A 17331-nucleotide genomic window follows, 5' to 3' on the forward strand; every position below is an offset into this window, starting at 1 on the left:
GCAATAAAATAAAGATGGACTTTCTCATAAAAAAAATTTATTGTAGCATTAATATGCTGACAGGACTTCATTACCAGTTCATATAAATGTAGACTTGTATTCGCTTTTAAAAAGATTATTGATTTTTATAGAAAGTGTTTCACAGAGGTTGCACTTTGTTGACGGTCCATTGGCAGCTGGCTCGCTGCATTTACACCTTGAAGAGAACAATTCTTATCAAAAGGCAAAAAAAGAAAACGATCTTTTTTCTTTTGAAATGCATTTTTTGTTCACTCTGTCTTCATACAAAATGATCGAGATACTTGCTGACACATTTGGACGTTTATCGGAAGAGTTATTGAGGCCGGAAGTCCGAATCTGTGAATATCTTTTTAATTTTACCGAACTGTTCAATCCTACGTAATTGTTTTATTGATAACTTTTCATAATCGAACGATGTTACATAGTTAACTATAGGTCAAATGGTTTATTTAAGGCTTACAGAACTTTAACCCATTTCTTATAATGTTAGAAATATTTAAAAAAATAATCATAATAAATACCTGCAAAAGCGTGTAGCTCCTGTTTGACCTTCCTGAAGTAGGCGATGGATGTGCTTCTTCCTTGTTTTCATATTTTAAAATTGATTTTAAAGAAAAAAGAATGGCAAAACTGCGCAAAATTCAGTTAGGAATTATCCCGTGTTTCTGCGTTTTACGCTCTGGAAACAGTTGCGTTCAGGCAAAACAAAGGCTAATAGGGTTAATAGAAACATTGGCATTGATGACAGCAGTATGAGACGAAGACCCTCCCTCTACATGACTGGGATTTGTTCATTGTTTTTTATTTTAAAAAGAATAGTTAAATATACAGTAATTAGCTAAATCCAAAGGCCAAAATAGTAGCAGTGTTGGGGTATATGATCTTTTCAACAAAACAAAGAAAGTTCTTCTTTGCAGTACGGGCCTTTTCCTTTTTTAAATACTTATTTTTGTTTGAAAAACAAATCAAATTTCAACTTCATTACCATGTCAAACCTTTCGACGTTTTCTCAAAAATAATAATAAAAAAAAACGAAAACAAAAATAAACAAATAATTAGGACGGGTCAATTCCAGGAGACTTGAACGTATCACAAAAAATTAACAGGTTGACTCAAAACAACCTTAGTCTTCTTAGTTACAAAGCAATCAACTATGTTTTAGTAATAGAGAACAGGATGAATCATTTTCCCCACACATATTAAAGCAGAAAGTAACCTTTGAACTCTTGTGCCTGACAAGAACATATTGAGTAGATGTTAGAGACCCCCGTCCCCCCATTTTAAATGTAAATGTAAAACCACCAGTGCCACATTATTACGGCACAAATAAATGTCTTCTTCCACTTTCGGCTTCTCCCATCAGGGGTCGCCACAGCGAACGAGTCGCATGGTAAATTTGGCAATGTTTTACGCCGGATGCCCTTCCTGACGCAACCTTCTCAAACCGGGCTTGGAACCGGCAGAGGTAGAGAAGGGAACAGGGAGCAGCCCGGAGTCGAACCCGGGTTTCACGGACGGAAGGCGCCGCAAACCAGCACGAGCTAAACTGGCTCCTACGGCACAAATAAATGTGTATAATTTATTTTGACCAATCAAGCCATGACCAACACAGGCTTCAGAAATACTGCCAACCAAAGTTAAATATTCATTTCAATTTATTTCCCAAATCACATTATTTGGAATCATGCATAACAAGGCAAAACAGGTGGTGCCTTTGCATTAGAAAACATGAATGTCAAAAGACGTGGAACATGAGAAATTCTAAAAGTTAGCAGCTCACATTAGCCCTGTCTTTTAACAAACTGGTCAAGTATAAAATAAAAAAAAACTACATTTAAGCTACATTTAAGAGTTCTGAATCTTAGATACGACAACAAAACTACAAAATTATTTTGCTACTTGTCTACTTTTTTGTTCTCTATAAAGACGGCAACGCTCTGTGAAACTATTAACACTCGAGAGAAATCCAGCAGCACATGTGGTGCAACAGGTTCCATACTTACATGTGAAAACAAACGTGTTCATTGCTGTGATGTTCCAGAATAAATATATAAATAGCATCATTTAAAAAGGCACACTGTGAAAAGTTTTACCAAGACGAGAGGTTCACATTCAGCAGCAGTTCTTCTCTTTTGTTCAGTTTTCTTGGAGGAAAAAAAAGGAATACTATTACCAACTTTAGCTACATGACTAAAACATGTTTTGATGTGTGATATTCCTCATGTAACTAAATACCCTATCAAATAGGCCAAACATAAAAACACTCCAAATGTTTGAATACTGAATCTGGAAGGTAACAGTAGCCATTTTTCTCAACCACAAGTAGTGCTGGTTTTAGGATGTAACGGAAGAACGCCAATCGTGGGACACCAACGAACTTGAGATTTTCCAAATTCCACTCAGCTGTGTATGTAAAATCCTGCAGTTGTTCATGTGACATCCACTTCAGTGAGCATGACATGTTTAATATTGAATAAATATTAAATATTCTATCCATTACTGATCTCGCTTGAATAAAATATACAGGAAAAAAAATTCTCCAAATCTCCACATTTTTTCTTCAGCCTCTTTGGTGGAAGTTCTGTGGAAATAAAAACTTTGAGGTGAAAAATTTTCTGTCTCTCCCTGCTAGCTTCCTTTTCCTCCCCCCTCTTCAATTGAAGGGGGGGGGGGGGGGGGGGGGATTGACCCTCTTTGTTTTCCTGCATTAAAGGGAGTCTCCTTCTTTTTCATTTACTGCATGCGATCTGTTTGGAGTTGCTGGGGCTGGTACTGGCTGAATGCCGCTGCCGCTGCAGCAGCTCCTGGGGTGGCAGCGGTCGCAAGCGGCTGCTGGACAGTGTATCCATACCCTGCTGTTGTCATGTAGCTGGTCGGCGCTGGTGAGGCTGCGTAAGGATACTGCTCATAAGCGGCGGCAGCGGCGGCAGCAGTGGCAGCGGCTGAATACTGCGCATAAGCCGCTCCGGTATAATCAAGGTATGGAGAGGTTGCAGCAGCAGCGGCAGCTGTTGCAGTAGCAGCAGAAGGCTGCACATGAGGGATCACCACACTGGGTTGGACAAAAGCTTGAGGGTAGACATAGTGAGCAGGGATCCTGCAGGACACAAAGACACACAAGTTCAGAGAAGAGCCACAAAAATGGACCATCTTACCAAAAACGGAAACACCGTGGAAAAACTGGAAGAAAAAAAAAGCAGGTGCCAAGTATGTCAATCTAGTCCTCAGAGCACAGCAAATCCATTCATTACCAACTTAAAGCCCTACCTAGAAATAAAACCGTTAAAAAAGCAGCAAAACCCACAAAAGAAACACAAGTGCAGCTTTTAATTGGAAGAAACAAAGTGCCTCAATCTGAAACACAATGAGGAGCAATCCAAGGAAGACATAGCCAAGCTCTGCACCACCGTGAATGACTGAAAAGTCCAGGTTTGGCACAATGCGAGCTTATCACAAAAACACCACAACATATCAATCAAAGTGGGCATTTCTCTGTCCACAACAGCACACATACACGCATGCTCACACATGTTAATGGGTCTTTGAAAACAAACAAAAAAAAGGCCAAAACCGTAGGCTATCTGCATCTTCAGAGAAATGACAACGCTTTCAAAATCCTGTCACAGCGTTGGAAAGTAAGGCGATAGATTTTTTTTGAGTTGTGAAGAGTGTACATTTATCTTAGGAAGGGGATCAATTTGATAAATGAAAAAGGTTTTATTTATCGTTCGAGGAGCAATAACAGAAGCACATGAGGGAGTAAACGGACACATTTAAACCTGTGTATCTGGGTAAACGTATCAAATTCAAACTGGTGCTGAAGTCACCCTCAGTAAAAATACTTCAGAGCAGGTGTGAAATATATCTGACAAGCCCCCCCCCCTTATAGACATACACCCCCCACACAAAAACACACACTCTGGTTTGACTGACAAGAGAGGCTGGAAGAGGGCTATTTTTGCTCCCCTTGTCATCTCCAAAGGACAAGTTGATCTCGTTGGGCAGCAACACACGGTCTGGTGCTCCTCGGCTGCCTTCACTGCATTACGGTTTCACTGACTTTCCTGAATTTTTAATCATCCCATCCCGGTTGGAACAAGCTGGACGGAGTCAGCCACACGTGGGCTCCAAAAGAACTTCCAGCGCTTGTTTCCCCCCCTCCAATCATCTACAGGATGCATGTCAAGCAGGAAATCGACAACTCATGAGAGGACAAGGCCTCAAAAAAGTCCAAAAAGTGGAATCTATATTAGAAAAGTGAATCAAAAGCAAGTAGTGGCTATTTTTTTGTCTTGCAGCTTGTGGTCTAAATAAAGGCGCTTTGTAAATCACCGGGACACATGGGTAATCCACCCCCTCCAAAGAACATAACTGAGAGGCTTCGCGGGCGCCTGTCCTGGCCCACCTGTTGTCCGAAGCTGAGCAGGCCTGTGTGGTGCCATACATTATTAACGGCGTGGCTGAGCGACTCCTATTTTCCATCTGAAACTGAGAGGCTGGCTGGATAACTGTATCCAGCAGCTGCTCAGGTCTACGGCTGAAGTTAGAGTCTTAAAAAACATAAAGAAATTGAGGGTTGGCAATCATTTAAAACTAGACGTGAAGGTTTGGTCCTATTTAACTGTAATTTGACATCGTTTTTGCAAATCTTGTGAAAGTTTGAGTCTTTTGCTGTTGATATTTGGAGAGAGAAAAAATGTTCGAGTGACAAAAAAATGAACAAAGCATCAAATAAACGTGGTTTAGCAGAAAGAAAAAGGTACTCTGTGCTTGTATATTAAGGCTGCAAATGAAAAAGCATTAAGAAAATAATGTCATGAGTAGGGAAACTGAAAAAAATAACTCTGCATGCAAGCCAATGTTTATTTTTTGTTTTGTTGCAGGGGATTGGGATTTAAATGAACGCACTTAAGAGCGATTGCCCCCCCCCCCATTTGACAACAAAACCCTGATGGTTAACTAGAAACTGGAAAAACAAAAAGTGAACCACAGACTGAAGCAGAATCATTAAAGGGGAAAAGAGTCAACACTCCATTGCAGAGTTATACATCTTTATGTATCAAAACTCATAACGTTCTGTACAATCAAATGAAAAAAAGCCCCTCCTGCACGCCCCATGTCCCCCACTGCAAATAGAAATAGGCACACAGTTAAGCTGAACACCACATCAATACCGAAAACAAGGCAAACACACCAATCTATGAACTAAAGAAAACTGAAAACAACAACAAAAGACTTCCATGCATCTAATCACCATTTCGGCCCGTTTGTGTATGTCAGTGAATACAGGTAACACTTTAGTGCTCTGCCCAATGCAGACTCAGCTATTCCTCAAACCATCATGTCCCCCTCATCTGCTATTTTAACCGTTACCGACCCTGTCAGATCAGAGAGAGACAGACAGCGTGAGGTCAACTCCTGTGTGAGCCGGGGGACAAACACGCACTTCCTTCACAGGCAGCCCCCCCCACTCCCCCAGAGAGGAGCACACACGTACACTCACATGTCCTCATTCAGGAGGAGAGGGCTGAGGCCACAATAAATGAAAACATTTACAATGTGAACACAAAAATGACAGTTTTGAAAATTATTTTACACACATTTTTTTAATAAGAGATGAGGATGTTATATTAGTTTACATACCCATAAGGCCTTTGGATGAATGCAGGATGGATTTGAGGTACGCCAAAGGCAAACCCTAGAATTGAGAGCAACAAACATTACAAAGAAGCCCAAACATGACACCTCTTTGTGGTCATAATCCCAATCTTTTAATTCCAGCGTGTTTGCCTAAATTACTTCTTTACCTGGCTGAATGACCCTGGGTTTGGCCCCAAGATAGGCCAGGTTTACGTTGGCTTTCCTTCCATCTATTATGGGGTTGGGGTCCTTACAGGCTCTGTCTGCTGAGGCCCGGTCTGCCATGGTCACCTACACAAACATCCAAATCACCATATTATGTCACCAAATGTCACTAAAACTGAGATAAATTCATATCGCATCTAAATCCATTTTCACAGATTAAATTATATATAGATAAACTTCACAGAATATCAGCATTAGAGTAAAAAATGGGGTAATCTAGCAGGTTAGAGGAGGGCAGAAGTTCCCTGTGGTTTGAAGTGGCACTCTAGTGCGCATGTGCAAACTTTCCAAATCCACTTTTGCAGGCTGATACTCACGAATCCATAACCTCTGGATTTGCCGGTCTGCCGGTCAGTGATCACCACAGCCTCCTCGATGTCGCCGAACACCTCGAAGTACTTCCTCAGACTGGAGTCCGTCGTGTGATAAGGAAGGCCTCCCACGAAGATCTTGGTGAAGGTGGTGTCTTTCTGCGCCGAGTGCATCATGCGTGGAAATGTACTTCGTCGGGAGCTTTTAAGGTCACTTTCACGCGAAGAAGAAGAGAAGTTTCAGGAAGTTTTTCTTTGTGTGCTTCTGTATGTGTGCGAAATCGCAGCCCCCCACGAGCGGCGTGACTTACTGTGGGTCTGACGGAGGAGGAGGAAGAGGAGTACACCTGTTAGTTTGTTGTGAAGGTTTGCCAGTTGTCAGCGCGTGTGACACAGAAACTTAACTCCACCCAGATCAGGACCTCCTCGTGCAGCAGGCGCTCCGACTGTCGCACAGCTGCTCCGACCGAGCACCACGTGCTCCTCCATGTTTGGTGTCGTAAAAAAGTATTAACAAATAATAAAAGTGCAAAGATTCTCTGAGAAGCGAATCTTTGAATGTTTTAACGTAAAGGCCATTGGACTGGAATTAAATATCCATAAAAGAACCAAGGGTCCCACACAAATTAAATTTAAATATATATAAATATTAGTGTTCCAACTTTAATTGGCTACTTCAATTAAATTAAAATAAAAAAGGAAAGAAGCGCATTTTATTTTATAGTAGCAATGCTTCTTAGATTTTAAAGTCCCACTCTGAGCACCTTTGGAACTATTTTCAAAGTGTTCCCAGTGGTGTTTTGATTATGATCATGCACATTTTTGGCCAAAAAACAAACAAACAAACAAAACCTGCATTGTCTTCTGGAAGAAAGTTTCTGCAAAGCAGCTGTATTTCATTTGAAAATTGCCTCTTAACTGTTGGAGGGACGGTGTGGAGTAAGCCTTCCCTCACTTCCCATCATCCTTTTATTTACACTCTCTCCCCTAGCTTACAGCCCCTCACACATCCAACCTAACATTACAAAAATGGTACAACAAAAATGGCGAGAAAATGTTTGAGCTATCCAGCCATACAGTTTTACACCAGATGCCAGCTCAGACGAGGAGAACGAAGACGTCCACGGATCTAATCCTCTGCAAGTGGCTGCATCAGAATGGAGCTGAGCAGGGAGCTTGTGGCCCACCGACTGTAGCACCTACATCACTGCTGCAGGCTTGTACCCAACTGCATTGTTTTGTCTTTTCCCAATTCACAATTTGAATACAAAAATACTCAGAAATGCTGTTTTAAGCTTAAATTTCTTTATATATGTCCTCCATCATGAGAAAAATGTCACATTAACATGTTAAAAACACAATTTTTATTGGAGTTGGTCTTTATGATGGCCCCTCCACAAAAGCATGCTCCTTAAATGTGATTCCATTTCAAAGACTTTCTTTGGCTGCCAAGCACAGCTGTTTTAGTATTCATTGCTTTTCGTTTGAAATAACCTGCTTAAACTCTGTTTATAGCATTTTTTTACTGTCACAAAGTAGAAGTTTTGTAAAAATGAAAAATCCATCACTTTGTTAGATGCTGTATAATTTTAATTCGAATAAACATTTAGGCAGAAAACCTGTTCCCAAGGGTCAAAAAACTATCTGAAAGAGAAGAAAACTAACAAAGAATTTGCTGACACCAGTGTAACAGAAAAAAAAAAAACATTAGAGAAGTGTCCTTTGGTCCACTTGGTCTGTGGTATATCCCACATAATTATGGTCTGGGTTCTGAAAGGTTAAAAATCCCCAAAAAGGTAATTGGGGGGGGGGACATTACAAAATGATAGAAATTTAACAAATGTTTCTGGTTGATTCTAAAGCGGTCAACCTCTGATCGGAAAATCCCAGATGCTGTTCCCACCTTACCCATCCATGTGTCAAAATATCCTTGGTACCAGTGTTCGGCTGCGGAGCCGCCATCAGTGTGTGTGAGAATGGGCGAATGGGACTGTGACTATGAAACACTTTGGTCCTTCCAGTAAAGGGCTATATCAGTATACACCATTTACCAATCGTCATATTCTAGTTTCCTGCCAATATCAGAAGGTTGTCATCTTACAGAAAAAAAAATGTTTACTTCAAATAATTAAGAATCCATCTGAAATAATAATATTGATTTTAGGAGTTAAACATTTTATTGTTTTGTGACAGTTATGTTTAATTTTTACATTTTATTATAGCCATTGGGGTGTAAGCATAAAGCTTGTTTGACTGACTCCAAGTCAGATATGAATATTACTTTTCCAGGATGCTTTAAATGTAGGTGATATCTTACCAGGGGATTCAAATATTTAGATATTCCAGTTTAGGAAACCTTTTTTTGGGATGTAAAATAGTATTTCTCTATTTTTTTTATGTAAAAATCCTATTTTATAATGTATCATTTTTTTTCTTGTCAGGTAAAAATTCTCATAGATAAATCAAAGTTATCACATTTTAAATCTAAAGAAACTAACTAAAAAGCACAAGTTGAGTTGAATGAAGGCTCAGCACACACTTTGATTGTAAATGTTCTATTCTAGAACATTTAATACCCATTAAAACAGGTAGATCATAAATACAATACTGTACATAAAAAGTGTAAATACTATGTTCAAATACATTTCTATTTACAGCTCCTTGTGAGGAGAGCAGCTTAGTTTTCTTCTATAAAGTAAGGTCTCAGGGTTTCTTTCTTTTTACTTGAGATTTTAGCTCAAATATTTAACTATGTCTAGTCAGCTCCACAGTTCATCACTTCCATAAAAAGAAAGCTCATAGGACAAATCGTTCTCTCATTACAAGTAGTTTGCAGCAACATTCTGATACTATTAGATGTTTTTTCAGTCCTGCAGCTGAAAATAACCTACAACCTTTTTAACACTCAGTTAAAAAAAGGGATTCAGTTCTTCAGTCAACAACGCAGAAGGATTCTGAACACAGGTCCAAACAGTTTGTGACTCAGTGGCGTCGTCACCGAGCGGTCTGGGTTTTATGTGCCTTGATGAGCAAACCTGACGTTAAGGCATCCATTTCTCCAACGCTTTGCCTTTCTATACTTGATTGGAGAGGCCACACACAAGTCTTCATTTACTCGTTTTTTTCACCCGTCCGAGAGACGGTCTGAACGCTCCAGGAGTCCCTTCCAGTGCAAGCTTCCCAACAGTCTGCTGCTCGACGGGGATCACTACAGTACGGATCATTGGAAGCTGCTTTCGCAGATTCCATGTCACCATAGCGGCGCAAATCCTAGAAATATGGCACTAAGCTTCATCATGAATGCATGTTATAAAAAAAAAAATAGCACATCACATGTAACAGCAGATATGGAACCGTAGTTCTTTGGTTAGCCCTGACATATATTGATGTAAATATCAATGTATAATAACAGTAGTACATTCCTGATCTTTAAATCCCACATTGCTTCGTTAGAAGAATATAAAATATATAAATATGTTTGCTGCTTAAAGAAATGCAGGTGGATGATAGAGTTCAAACCTGTGTCGTTTATAAAAATATGACCACATATGAAACTCAGATCTGTGCATAGTGATTTCTTTAGTGAACTACAAAACCCCCTGGTTAAATGCACAGCTACGATATGATCCTCGTTAAATGCACAGCTACGATATGATCCAGCAAAGCCTCCAGGCCAGCAGAACATGTCAGCTCTTTAATGAGTTGGGGTCAGAGCAGAGATCTGGGTAACATTTTGGGGAGCCCTGCTGCTCCGCAGTCCTTCTTTGGGTCCTATCTGATCAGAGTCTGGGTGTCCGTCTCCATTGAGGGCGGCCCTTTGGTGAGTCGAGATGGTTTCACAAACACACCGTGACCCGCAGGGCAGCGGAAGTACACTCTCCCCTGCACAGTGCCGTTGTGTTTACCTAAAAGAGGGTCAGAAAGGTTCAACGTTTAGCCAGTTTCAGACACAAAAGGCTGGACTGTATTATTTTATCAGTGTTGACTGAGTGGTTTCTTGGGAAAAAATATGCCTGATAACATTTTGAACAAATAAAAATGCGAGTTTTAGCTGGAATCACTGCTGCACTAACAGGGTGACTGAAGCAGCCTTACCTACTGCCAGGTCCAGCTTTACGCCGATCCAAATTCCCTTCGCGAACTCCACCCCTCCAACATAGTGGACTGTTCCCCTCCTCTTCCCCACCCAAACCTGTTCCCCTGGTGCCATCCAGTCAGGAAGCTGGGCTACAGGGGTGCCCTCCTCGCCGCTGGAGTCCCCAGAAGGTTCAGCACTGCTGGGGTTTGGGCTGGGGCAGGGACTCCCGTGGGGTAGGTCTCCTTGGGCTGGCTCTTGGATGGGAGGTTCTCCGCCTGCTCTTGGAGCTCTGGCAGAGGATGGTGCTGATGCTGAAAGTGCTGATGAAGCAGGACCTAAAAGCGGGGCGCTTGGGCTGGGGGCTTTGACTGAGGAGTCTGGGCTGAGCACAGACACACTTGCATTGTCCTCAGGGGAGGAACGTTTGCACATTACTTTATCCTTAACAGAAGTCTCATTAGCGACGTCAGAGCAGGGCTGAATGTCAGTGTGACATAATTCCATGTCAGTTCTTTCCTGGTGTTTTTCAGAAAACTGAGATCCCTTTTTTTGCCATTCTTGAGTGAAATGTGATAATTCCCCCTCCCCGAAACCATCATCAGCTCCTTTAAAGTCAGTGAACTCCTGGCTGGTGCTGAGGACACAGTTCTGAGGCAGTGGATCTGTGCAGTTAGGAATATTCACTGGTTCAGAGGGAGACGGCCCGAGCTGGGGAGCTGAGGGGGGCAGCTGTTGGGCTTCACTGCCTCCTGAAAGACTTCTGGCTTGGAGGTAGCTTCTGCCTGGCGGGCAGCTGGGAGGGTCGTGGGACTCTCTGGAGGTGCAGCTTAGGCGGTCAGAGCTCTCACTGGCACTGAAAGGCACATCCGACAGAGTAGCATTGGAGGCACTGTGTGAGAAGTAGCCACTGGTGCAGCTGCTGGTTGTGGGGCTTCGGGATACTTCTCCACCTCCGCATTGGCTACCCTTCGGGTCAGAGCCAGCACTTTCCTGGTTGTCCAGGGTGGCATTGTAGTTTTCAAAATTTGCAAATTCCTCTGGGATGTAAGGCTGGAAGTTGCTTCGGTCCTGCGAGCCTGGATTTAGATTCCGAGTCACCTCCATGTTGGGTTCTTCCTCATCGGAGTCCTGCTGATCCAAACAGGAGCGGTGAGAAAAGCAACTCCAAAGATGACATTTTAACAAAAGAGTTAAAAAAAATGTTTTTGAGAACTTTAAATACAAGATAAAATGATGAAAATGGTAAAAAAAAAAAGTGATAATGACAAATGAACAAATGGATGAGCTGGACTGTGCAAGTGTGTTTTTGTTGCTTTAAAACTTCATTTGAACCTTCCAATTCTAATTTATGAAGATTACATCCCAGATAGGATGTTACATAAACACCATCCAATCCAAATAAAATCACATTTAACGGGAGATTCTGAAGACAGATTTTCAGATATTTCACCATGTAAATATCTTATTTGGAACTTGTTTGGGGGAGAAAAAACCCCTGGAGGACACAGTACTACTAACATAGTTGTATAATTCTCGTCAGCCGACAGTTTTATAAATAAAAGACTTTTATTTTTTCTGGAGTCCACATTCGTTACAGGGATTTAACCCTTCAACACCGAAGGTGTCACCGGCAACATCTACATTACACATGGTCTTGGACGTACCATAACTCTTCTTCAACCAACGCATTAACAAAATTAAAGTAACTCTAAAACATTCTGAAACTGACAAAAGCAGCTTTGAGCAATTAACATTTTACGCTAGTAAAGTGTTGCATATCAGCCCAAAGCTGCTTTTCTCCGTTGGAATTATGTTAATTGTGTAAATGGTTCAGGGTTTACAGTAATTCATAGAACTTGGCGCTGCAACTCCGGTGTTTAAGGGGTTAACTGAAATTCCCAATTTTCTTCCAAACGTTGCTGCCTAGATTTGGCACAATGGAGAAAAAAAGCTGTATTAGAGGCTGTGAGTTCATGCAAGCTCTGCAGAGAAGGTTGAGAAGAAAGCATTTGTCTGCATAGTTTTCTGATTTGCATTCCATTTGTTAAAGACAAAAGTTACTTTTATTATTCTGGCTAAATTCTTCCAAACATGCTTCTTAATTACGTTTGGAAGGGCTTATTTACTCACTTTAATGTTTTTTTTTGTACTTACTCAAGTCCGGAGATCAAAACTGTATTCAAATTGTTAGAATGTTTCACTTTTGATCGGGAAGCCTTGATTTTTTTGTTTTTTCTCCATGCTGAGTACTAGCCAACCAGTGTTTGCGTGCATGTGTAGCACTTACTGCAGTGTGTGGCAGTGTGAGGCTGAGCTGCCTGCTGGTGGGGGTGGAAGGCTTGCAGTGGCCCTCGCTGCCTGCCCTGGGTCGATGCCAGGGGCAGGGAGAGGGGAGCAGTGCAGGGCTGTCCACACATGAGCGCATGCTCTGCTGACGGGTCAGAACAACACACACTTCACAGTCACACACAACATGCATGGAGCTCAGTTCCACAGTTAGTGACATGCAGCTGGATGCATCACAAGGCACCAGGGCCTGAGGAGTCCTAAACGTTAAGAACTTTTTATCTCGTGGGAGTGCCTTAAAGACTGCAGTTAAACTCTCGTCTGATCTCTTAACATTTTATAGCTCTGCAAATTTGGCCCAAACGAGCAACAACAAATGAATGTTTATTGAAGAAAAATGCAGAGCGTCAACCATAGCCACTTCTAGAAAAGTAAAGGTTTTTGTTCTGTGAGTGAGAGCTGGAACACAGCTCATGTGCAACAGGATACACGGTGGTGAGATGATGACAATCTGTAAACCATAAGAAAGCGTTTTAGAGAAATGTGTAGTCCTGTCTGATAACTGAAGTTTATCTCACCACCTAAAAATGAGAACAATACAATCATCAAAGGTTAACCCAGTTCCTGCCAAACTTAAACTGCCAGGTAGTCTTTTACAGACTGTTTCTGCAATCTGCTTTAGCTTCTATCCAGTAAATAAGAGTGAATGTAATGGGTCAACTATTGCTCTGCATTTGTGGGATTTGAGATTTTGACAGGATTTTACCTCATAAGCGAAAGCTGGCACACCTTTTTTTATTTTTCCATGGCTTTGATGGCTATGTCTGAACAGTTTTTTCTTTGCTGTCACTTTAAGTCCTTGCACCACCTTCTATTAGCAAAACAGTTAATAAAAAAAATGGACAGAGCCACAATCTATCTGGAAAATATCTGTTATCGCACAAAATAAAGCTTCAGTGTTAACTTCTGACAAGTTCTGTGATGCAAAGGTCATTTGAGGTTTGAAATGGAGGATGTAATGAGTTCGTTAAAGTCAATAAAGTTTGGATGTTAAAAAAAAGTGCTTTAAAGCAAAAGCAAAAATAAACTTGGATTGACGCTGAATAGACAAAAAACTGTTGAGATGTGTTTGAAAGAAAAAAAAAAGTGATCCCTCTTTACCTCTTGTCCCAGCAGCGGCCGGACCTCCTGCGCCTTCTTTGTCTTGTTCTCCTCTTTGACAGGAAGTAAAGACTTGAGGAATTTCGGCGGCTGGGGCGAAAGGACTTTGAAGGGGCTCACACTGAAAATAGTAGGACTTTCTGGAGGCACGCCTGCACGGATAGCTTGGTAAGTTTTCCTGCATGGAGGCCCAGCATTTCATAGGGCTGCTACAAAGTGTCTGCTTTACCTCCATTCTCCTTGTTTTTGACAGGTGTGGTGCAAAGGGCGCCCTCCTGAGGGTGACAGCAGGTGTTGTCCACATGCTCGTAGTGATTCTGTAGAAAAACATGCAGATTTAATCAAGAATATAATTTGCCAAATGATCCAAAGCCGGGTAAAAAAAAATCAAGAACAGATTTCTTTTCATTTAAGAGTAGATGTACTGACATGACTTTCAGTGTGTACATAATGAAAACACACACAATAAAGTGTTTTCTAAACCCAAGTTTAAATGAAAGAGAAAGAAATCTGTGCAAAAAATGAGTCTAAAATTGTGCCAAAGGATGTTTAACGTGCCTTGCAGTCTTCATCCTCACAGCCAGTCAGGTCGGTTTTGCTACACGATGCCTAAAAAGAGCAACAAGAGGTCATCTGTTTCATAAGGTCAAACGCTTGTTGTCCACATGGATACAGCGCAGTAAGGGTTGTGCTTTTACATGCTGTACATTTGGGGTGCTGATGCTTCTTCTCAAATGTCTCCCTCTAGCAGCGAGGGCTTCCTTCACCGTCACGGCCTGCGAACAACACATTTTTGTCGGTTTCTGCAGTTTGTTGATTATTTTTAAACGTAAAGCATGAGGGCTGAAAGAAAAAAACATCTATTTTTATACATACAGAGTCTTGTACTTTTTCTTTTTCCAGAGTTGGAACTGGAAAAAGAAAAAGTACAAGCAAAGAGATTTTGGCAGTGGTCTGAGATTGCACTTCCTTGCGATAAACATAGTAATGTGGTTTTGGGAAAACACTGTCAAAGACACAGGGGCTTACCAACTTAGAACGAGAAAACCTGACATTTAGGAGTTAATCTGGGCTTCTTATATTGCAGAAAAAGTGAAGACCCTAAGGTCACCCCATCCTTAATTTTTACTGAAGTGGTGAAATGTATGAAGTATCAGAATATGCAATCCTATCATTTGCTGGGAAATTTACTCCCCCTTTTCTTAATTAAGCCTAAAGCAGCTTCAGGAGCACATCTGAGGCCATCAGTTTGTTTGACTCATCAGGTTCTGACTTTCTGACTGTCTGACCTACATTTAGCCAAACCATCATCTTCTACCTGTCTTAGCCTCTCCAGACTCAGGATGTTCTCCACCTCCAGAACCCCCCGGGTGTACTTTTCAATGTAGGTTTCTCCATCCTGAGTTTCTTCACTGTCTGCACGTGCAGCCATGAGAGCCAAGGTTTCCCTCTCCTCTGGCTCCTCGGAGGCCTTTTGGATGAAACAGAGCCAGGGGATGAGGAACAGCATGCTACACATTTAGATAAAGTCCAGTTTGAGAAGAGTTGTACCTTTGGTATATTGGAAACGATTTCATAAGTCACCCCGCAGGAGTACAGCATGTTCCTCAGGGCCATTCTTCTCTTGAGGCTCTGAGTAAAACTCTACATGAAAGGGAATCACAACCACGTTGATCAATGAAGAACATCCCATCAGCCGCTGATGCCTCCTCTACTGAAGGAAGACTGTCTTCAACCCTTCCAGTATGAACCTGCTTGTTGTAGATGTTCACTGCAATCCTCTTGCGAAGCACCAGCTCCATGGAGGCGGGGTGGCTGAGCTGCACCGTGGCTTTAATGATCAGGTAGATGCGCTCATTTGGTGAGGTGACCCGGTTCAGGTGAACAGAATCATGGATGGAGGAATCCCAGGAGCAAACCGCCAGCACCTGGTGGATGAGACAAGTATTGTCATTAAGACTTTCTTTTTCAATGCTTCATTTTACTATTACAATAACCAAAAAATGTTAGTTTTCTCTAAACCACTAAGAAGATAAACATGAAAGTTCTTAGAGGATAGTTTTGACTGGGAAGATTTTATTTCTTCATTAAAAGTGACAAAAATGTTCACCTAAACCATAAAAGTAAAATTAAAACATAATCTATTTATATTTTTTACCAAAATAATACATTTGAATGCTAACTCCCAAAATGTCTAAATACTTTTAATATCATAATGCTCCCTCCACCATGTTTCACAGAGGCGATAGTACAGAGCTTTATGTTGTGGTGTCTTAAAGGTGCTGCAGCAGCCTTAAACTTAAACCTTTTGAGGACTGAAGAACACATCAGTATTTTAAATTTAGTTTGCAGCATTGTTCAGCTTTTACTGATCAAAAAGACTGTTATGTGGCAACAAAAGAACATTTTTAATAGAAAGTTAAGACTGAAGATACCTTAATCATATGCACAGGTATCATTCACAACTGTGTTTTTTGGGAGACTGGATGGAAAAATTGGCTAAACTTTTAAATTATCTATTTCCATCCATCCATTTTCTAAACCCGTTTTGTCCCCTTTCAGTTTCACATCCATACACATTTGCCGACAATTTAGAGTAACCAATTAACCTATGGAGCATGTTTTTGGATGGTGGGAGGAAGCCGGAGTCTCTGGAGAGAACCCACGCATGCACAGGGAGAACATGCAAACTCCACACAGAAAGGTCCCTCATTGATGTTCTGGTTCAGGTCCCCTGCTGTGAGGCAAGAGCGCTAACCACTGCTCCACCGCGCAGCCCCAAATAATTCTGATGATAAACTTAAAATTTGAAGCAAAACTAAAAAGCTAAAATGTGGCTTCACTAAATCCCCCCCTTCCTGAAGAGGTGACGTGGTAGCACCTGTCCACAAACTTGCACACACCAAAACAAAAAAAGATTTATAGTAATCAAAATGTGGTATGACTGTAATTTGTAGGAGGAAAATAATTCAAGTGTCTGACAAAAAATGGAAAAAGAAAAGAAAAAACGGACATTTACTGTTGAGAAAAACATGACGTGAGCTTTTCCTGGATGGTACGACAGGTAATAAAGCCACTATAAAAATAAAATACGTTTATGAGCATAAAAGTCGTAAAATGAGGAAAAAAATACTCGTAATCTTACAAGGAAATAGCCATGCTGGTTATGTAAGCCTCCATCCACTTTACTAAATCCATCAATGCACCCATTTCTGGTGCTGCCATAAGGCTTTAGTTTATCATAGGAATCCATGTGTCATCATGTGTCTGGAACTGTACTGCAGACGTAAACGGTGCACCTGCTGGAAATCCACTTCTTGTGGCTAAAGAATCTTCTTCTGAAAATGCTCCTTGCCTGAACATTCTTTTGAATGTCCTATACTTGTGATAAGTCAATGTTGACTCACAAAAAGACTTTGTGCAGCCACCGCTGAAGGAACCGCTTACAATGTGCTCTATGTCCTTCATACTGAAGCTCAAGATTGGTTCTTTTTTTGTTTTTTATATTTCTCTTTGTAAACAGACTTTTGCCTCATAAATGTATGACTGCAATCTAGTAAATTCTCAATTCATAAATTTAAAATAATAAAACTTTGTTATCACAGAATA

At 41.1% G+C, this 17331-nt stretch overlaps 2 protein-coding genes across 18 annotated transcripts in view; both read right to left on the minus strand.

The window, feature by feature from the left end:
* Positions 1–1658: 1658 nt before the first annotated feature.
* rbm24b (RNA binding motif protein 24b) lies at positions 1659–6726 on the minus strand. 3 transcript variants are annotated; one of them, XR_013648161.1, is made up of 6 exons: positions 6509–6686; positions 6204–6411; positions 5829–5952; positions 5665–5719; positions 5276–5399; positions 1659–3118 (listed from the first exon to the last, which is right to left on the minus strand). XR_013648161.1 is itself a non-coding variant. In XM_023964240.2 (5 exons), the coding sequence occupies exons 2-5, from the start codon at positions 6372–6374 to the stop codon at positions 2755–2757; spliced, it is 714 nt and encodes a 237-aa protein (XP_023820008.1). In that variant the 5' UTR covers positions 6375–6411; positions 6509–6726; the 3' UTR covers positions 1659–2754. The 3 variants fall into 3 exon arrangements, 2 of the variants coding, with proteins under 2 accessions (XP_023820008.1, XP_023820009.1); XM_023964240.2 differs by lacking the exon at positions 5276–5399 and having other exon boundaries at positions 6509–6726; XM_023964241.2 differs by lacking the exons at positions 5276–5399; positions 6509–6686 and having other exon boundaries at positions 6204–6502.
* Positions 6727–8736: 2010 nt separating this feature from the next.
* kif13a (kinesin family member 13A) overlaps positions 8737–17331 on the minus strand; it is a 37065-nt gene continuing 28470 nt past the window's right edge. For 2 of the 15 annotated variants that reach the window (XM_078932806.1, XM_078932804.1), the window contains 10 exons: positions 15474–15650; positions 15274–15366; positions 15041–15193; positions 14430–14498; positions 14281–14331; positions 13952–14039; positions 13723–13874; positions 12563–12706; positions 10293–11403; positions 8737–10102 (listed from right to left, as the gene is read on the minus strand). In XM_078932806.1, coding sequence (XP_078788932.1) covers positions 9969–10102; positions 10293–11403; positions 12563–12706; positions 13723–13874; positions 13952–14039; positions 14281–14331; positions 14430–14498; positions 15041–15193; positions 15274–15366; positions 15474–15650 — 2172 coding nt within the window. In that variant the 3' untranslated portion in view covers positions 8737–9968. Of the gene's footprint in view, positions 10103–10292; positions 11407–12562; positions 12707–13722; positions 13875–13951; positions 14040–14280; positions 14332–14420; positions 14499–15040; positions 15194–15273; positions 15367–15473; positions 15651–17331 lie in introns of all 15 variants that reach the window. The other 13 variants (XM_078932805.1, XM_011485184.4, XM_011485185.4 and 10 more) reach the window with 9 other exon arrangements.

This window comes from Oryzias latipes, chromosome 16, assembly GCF_053564925.1.
Source record: "Oryzias latipes strain Hd-rR chromosome 16, Olatipes_Hd-rR_3.1".
Taxonomy (NCBI): domain Eukaryota; kingdom Metazoa; phylum Chordata; class Actinopteri; order Beloniformes; family Adrianichthyidae; genus Oryzias; species Oryzias latipes.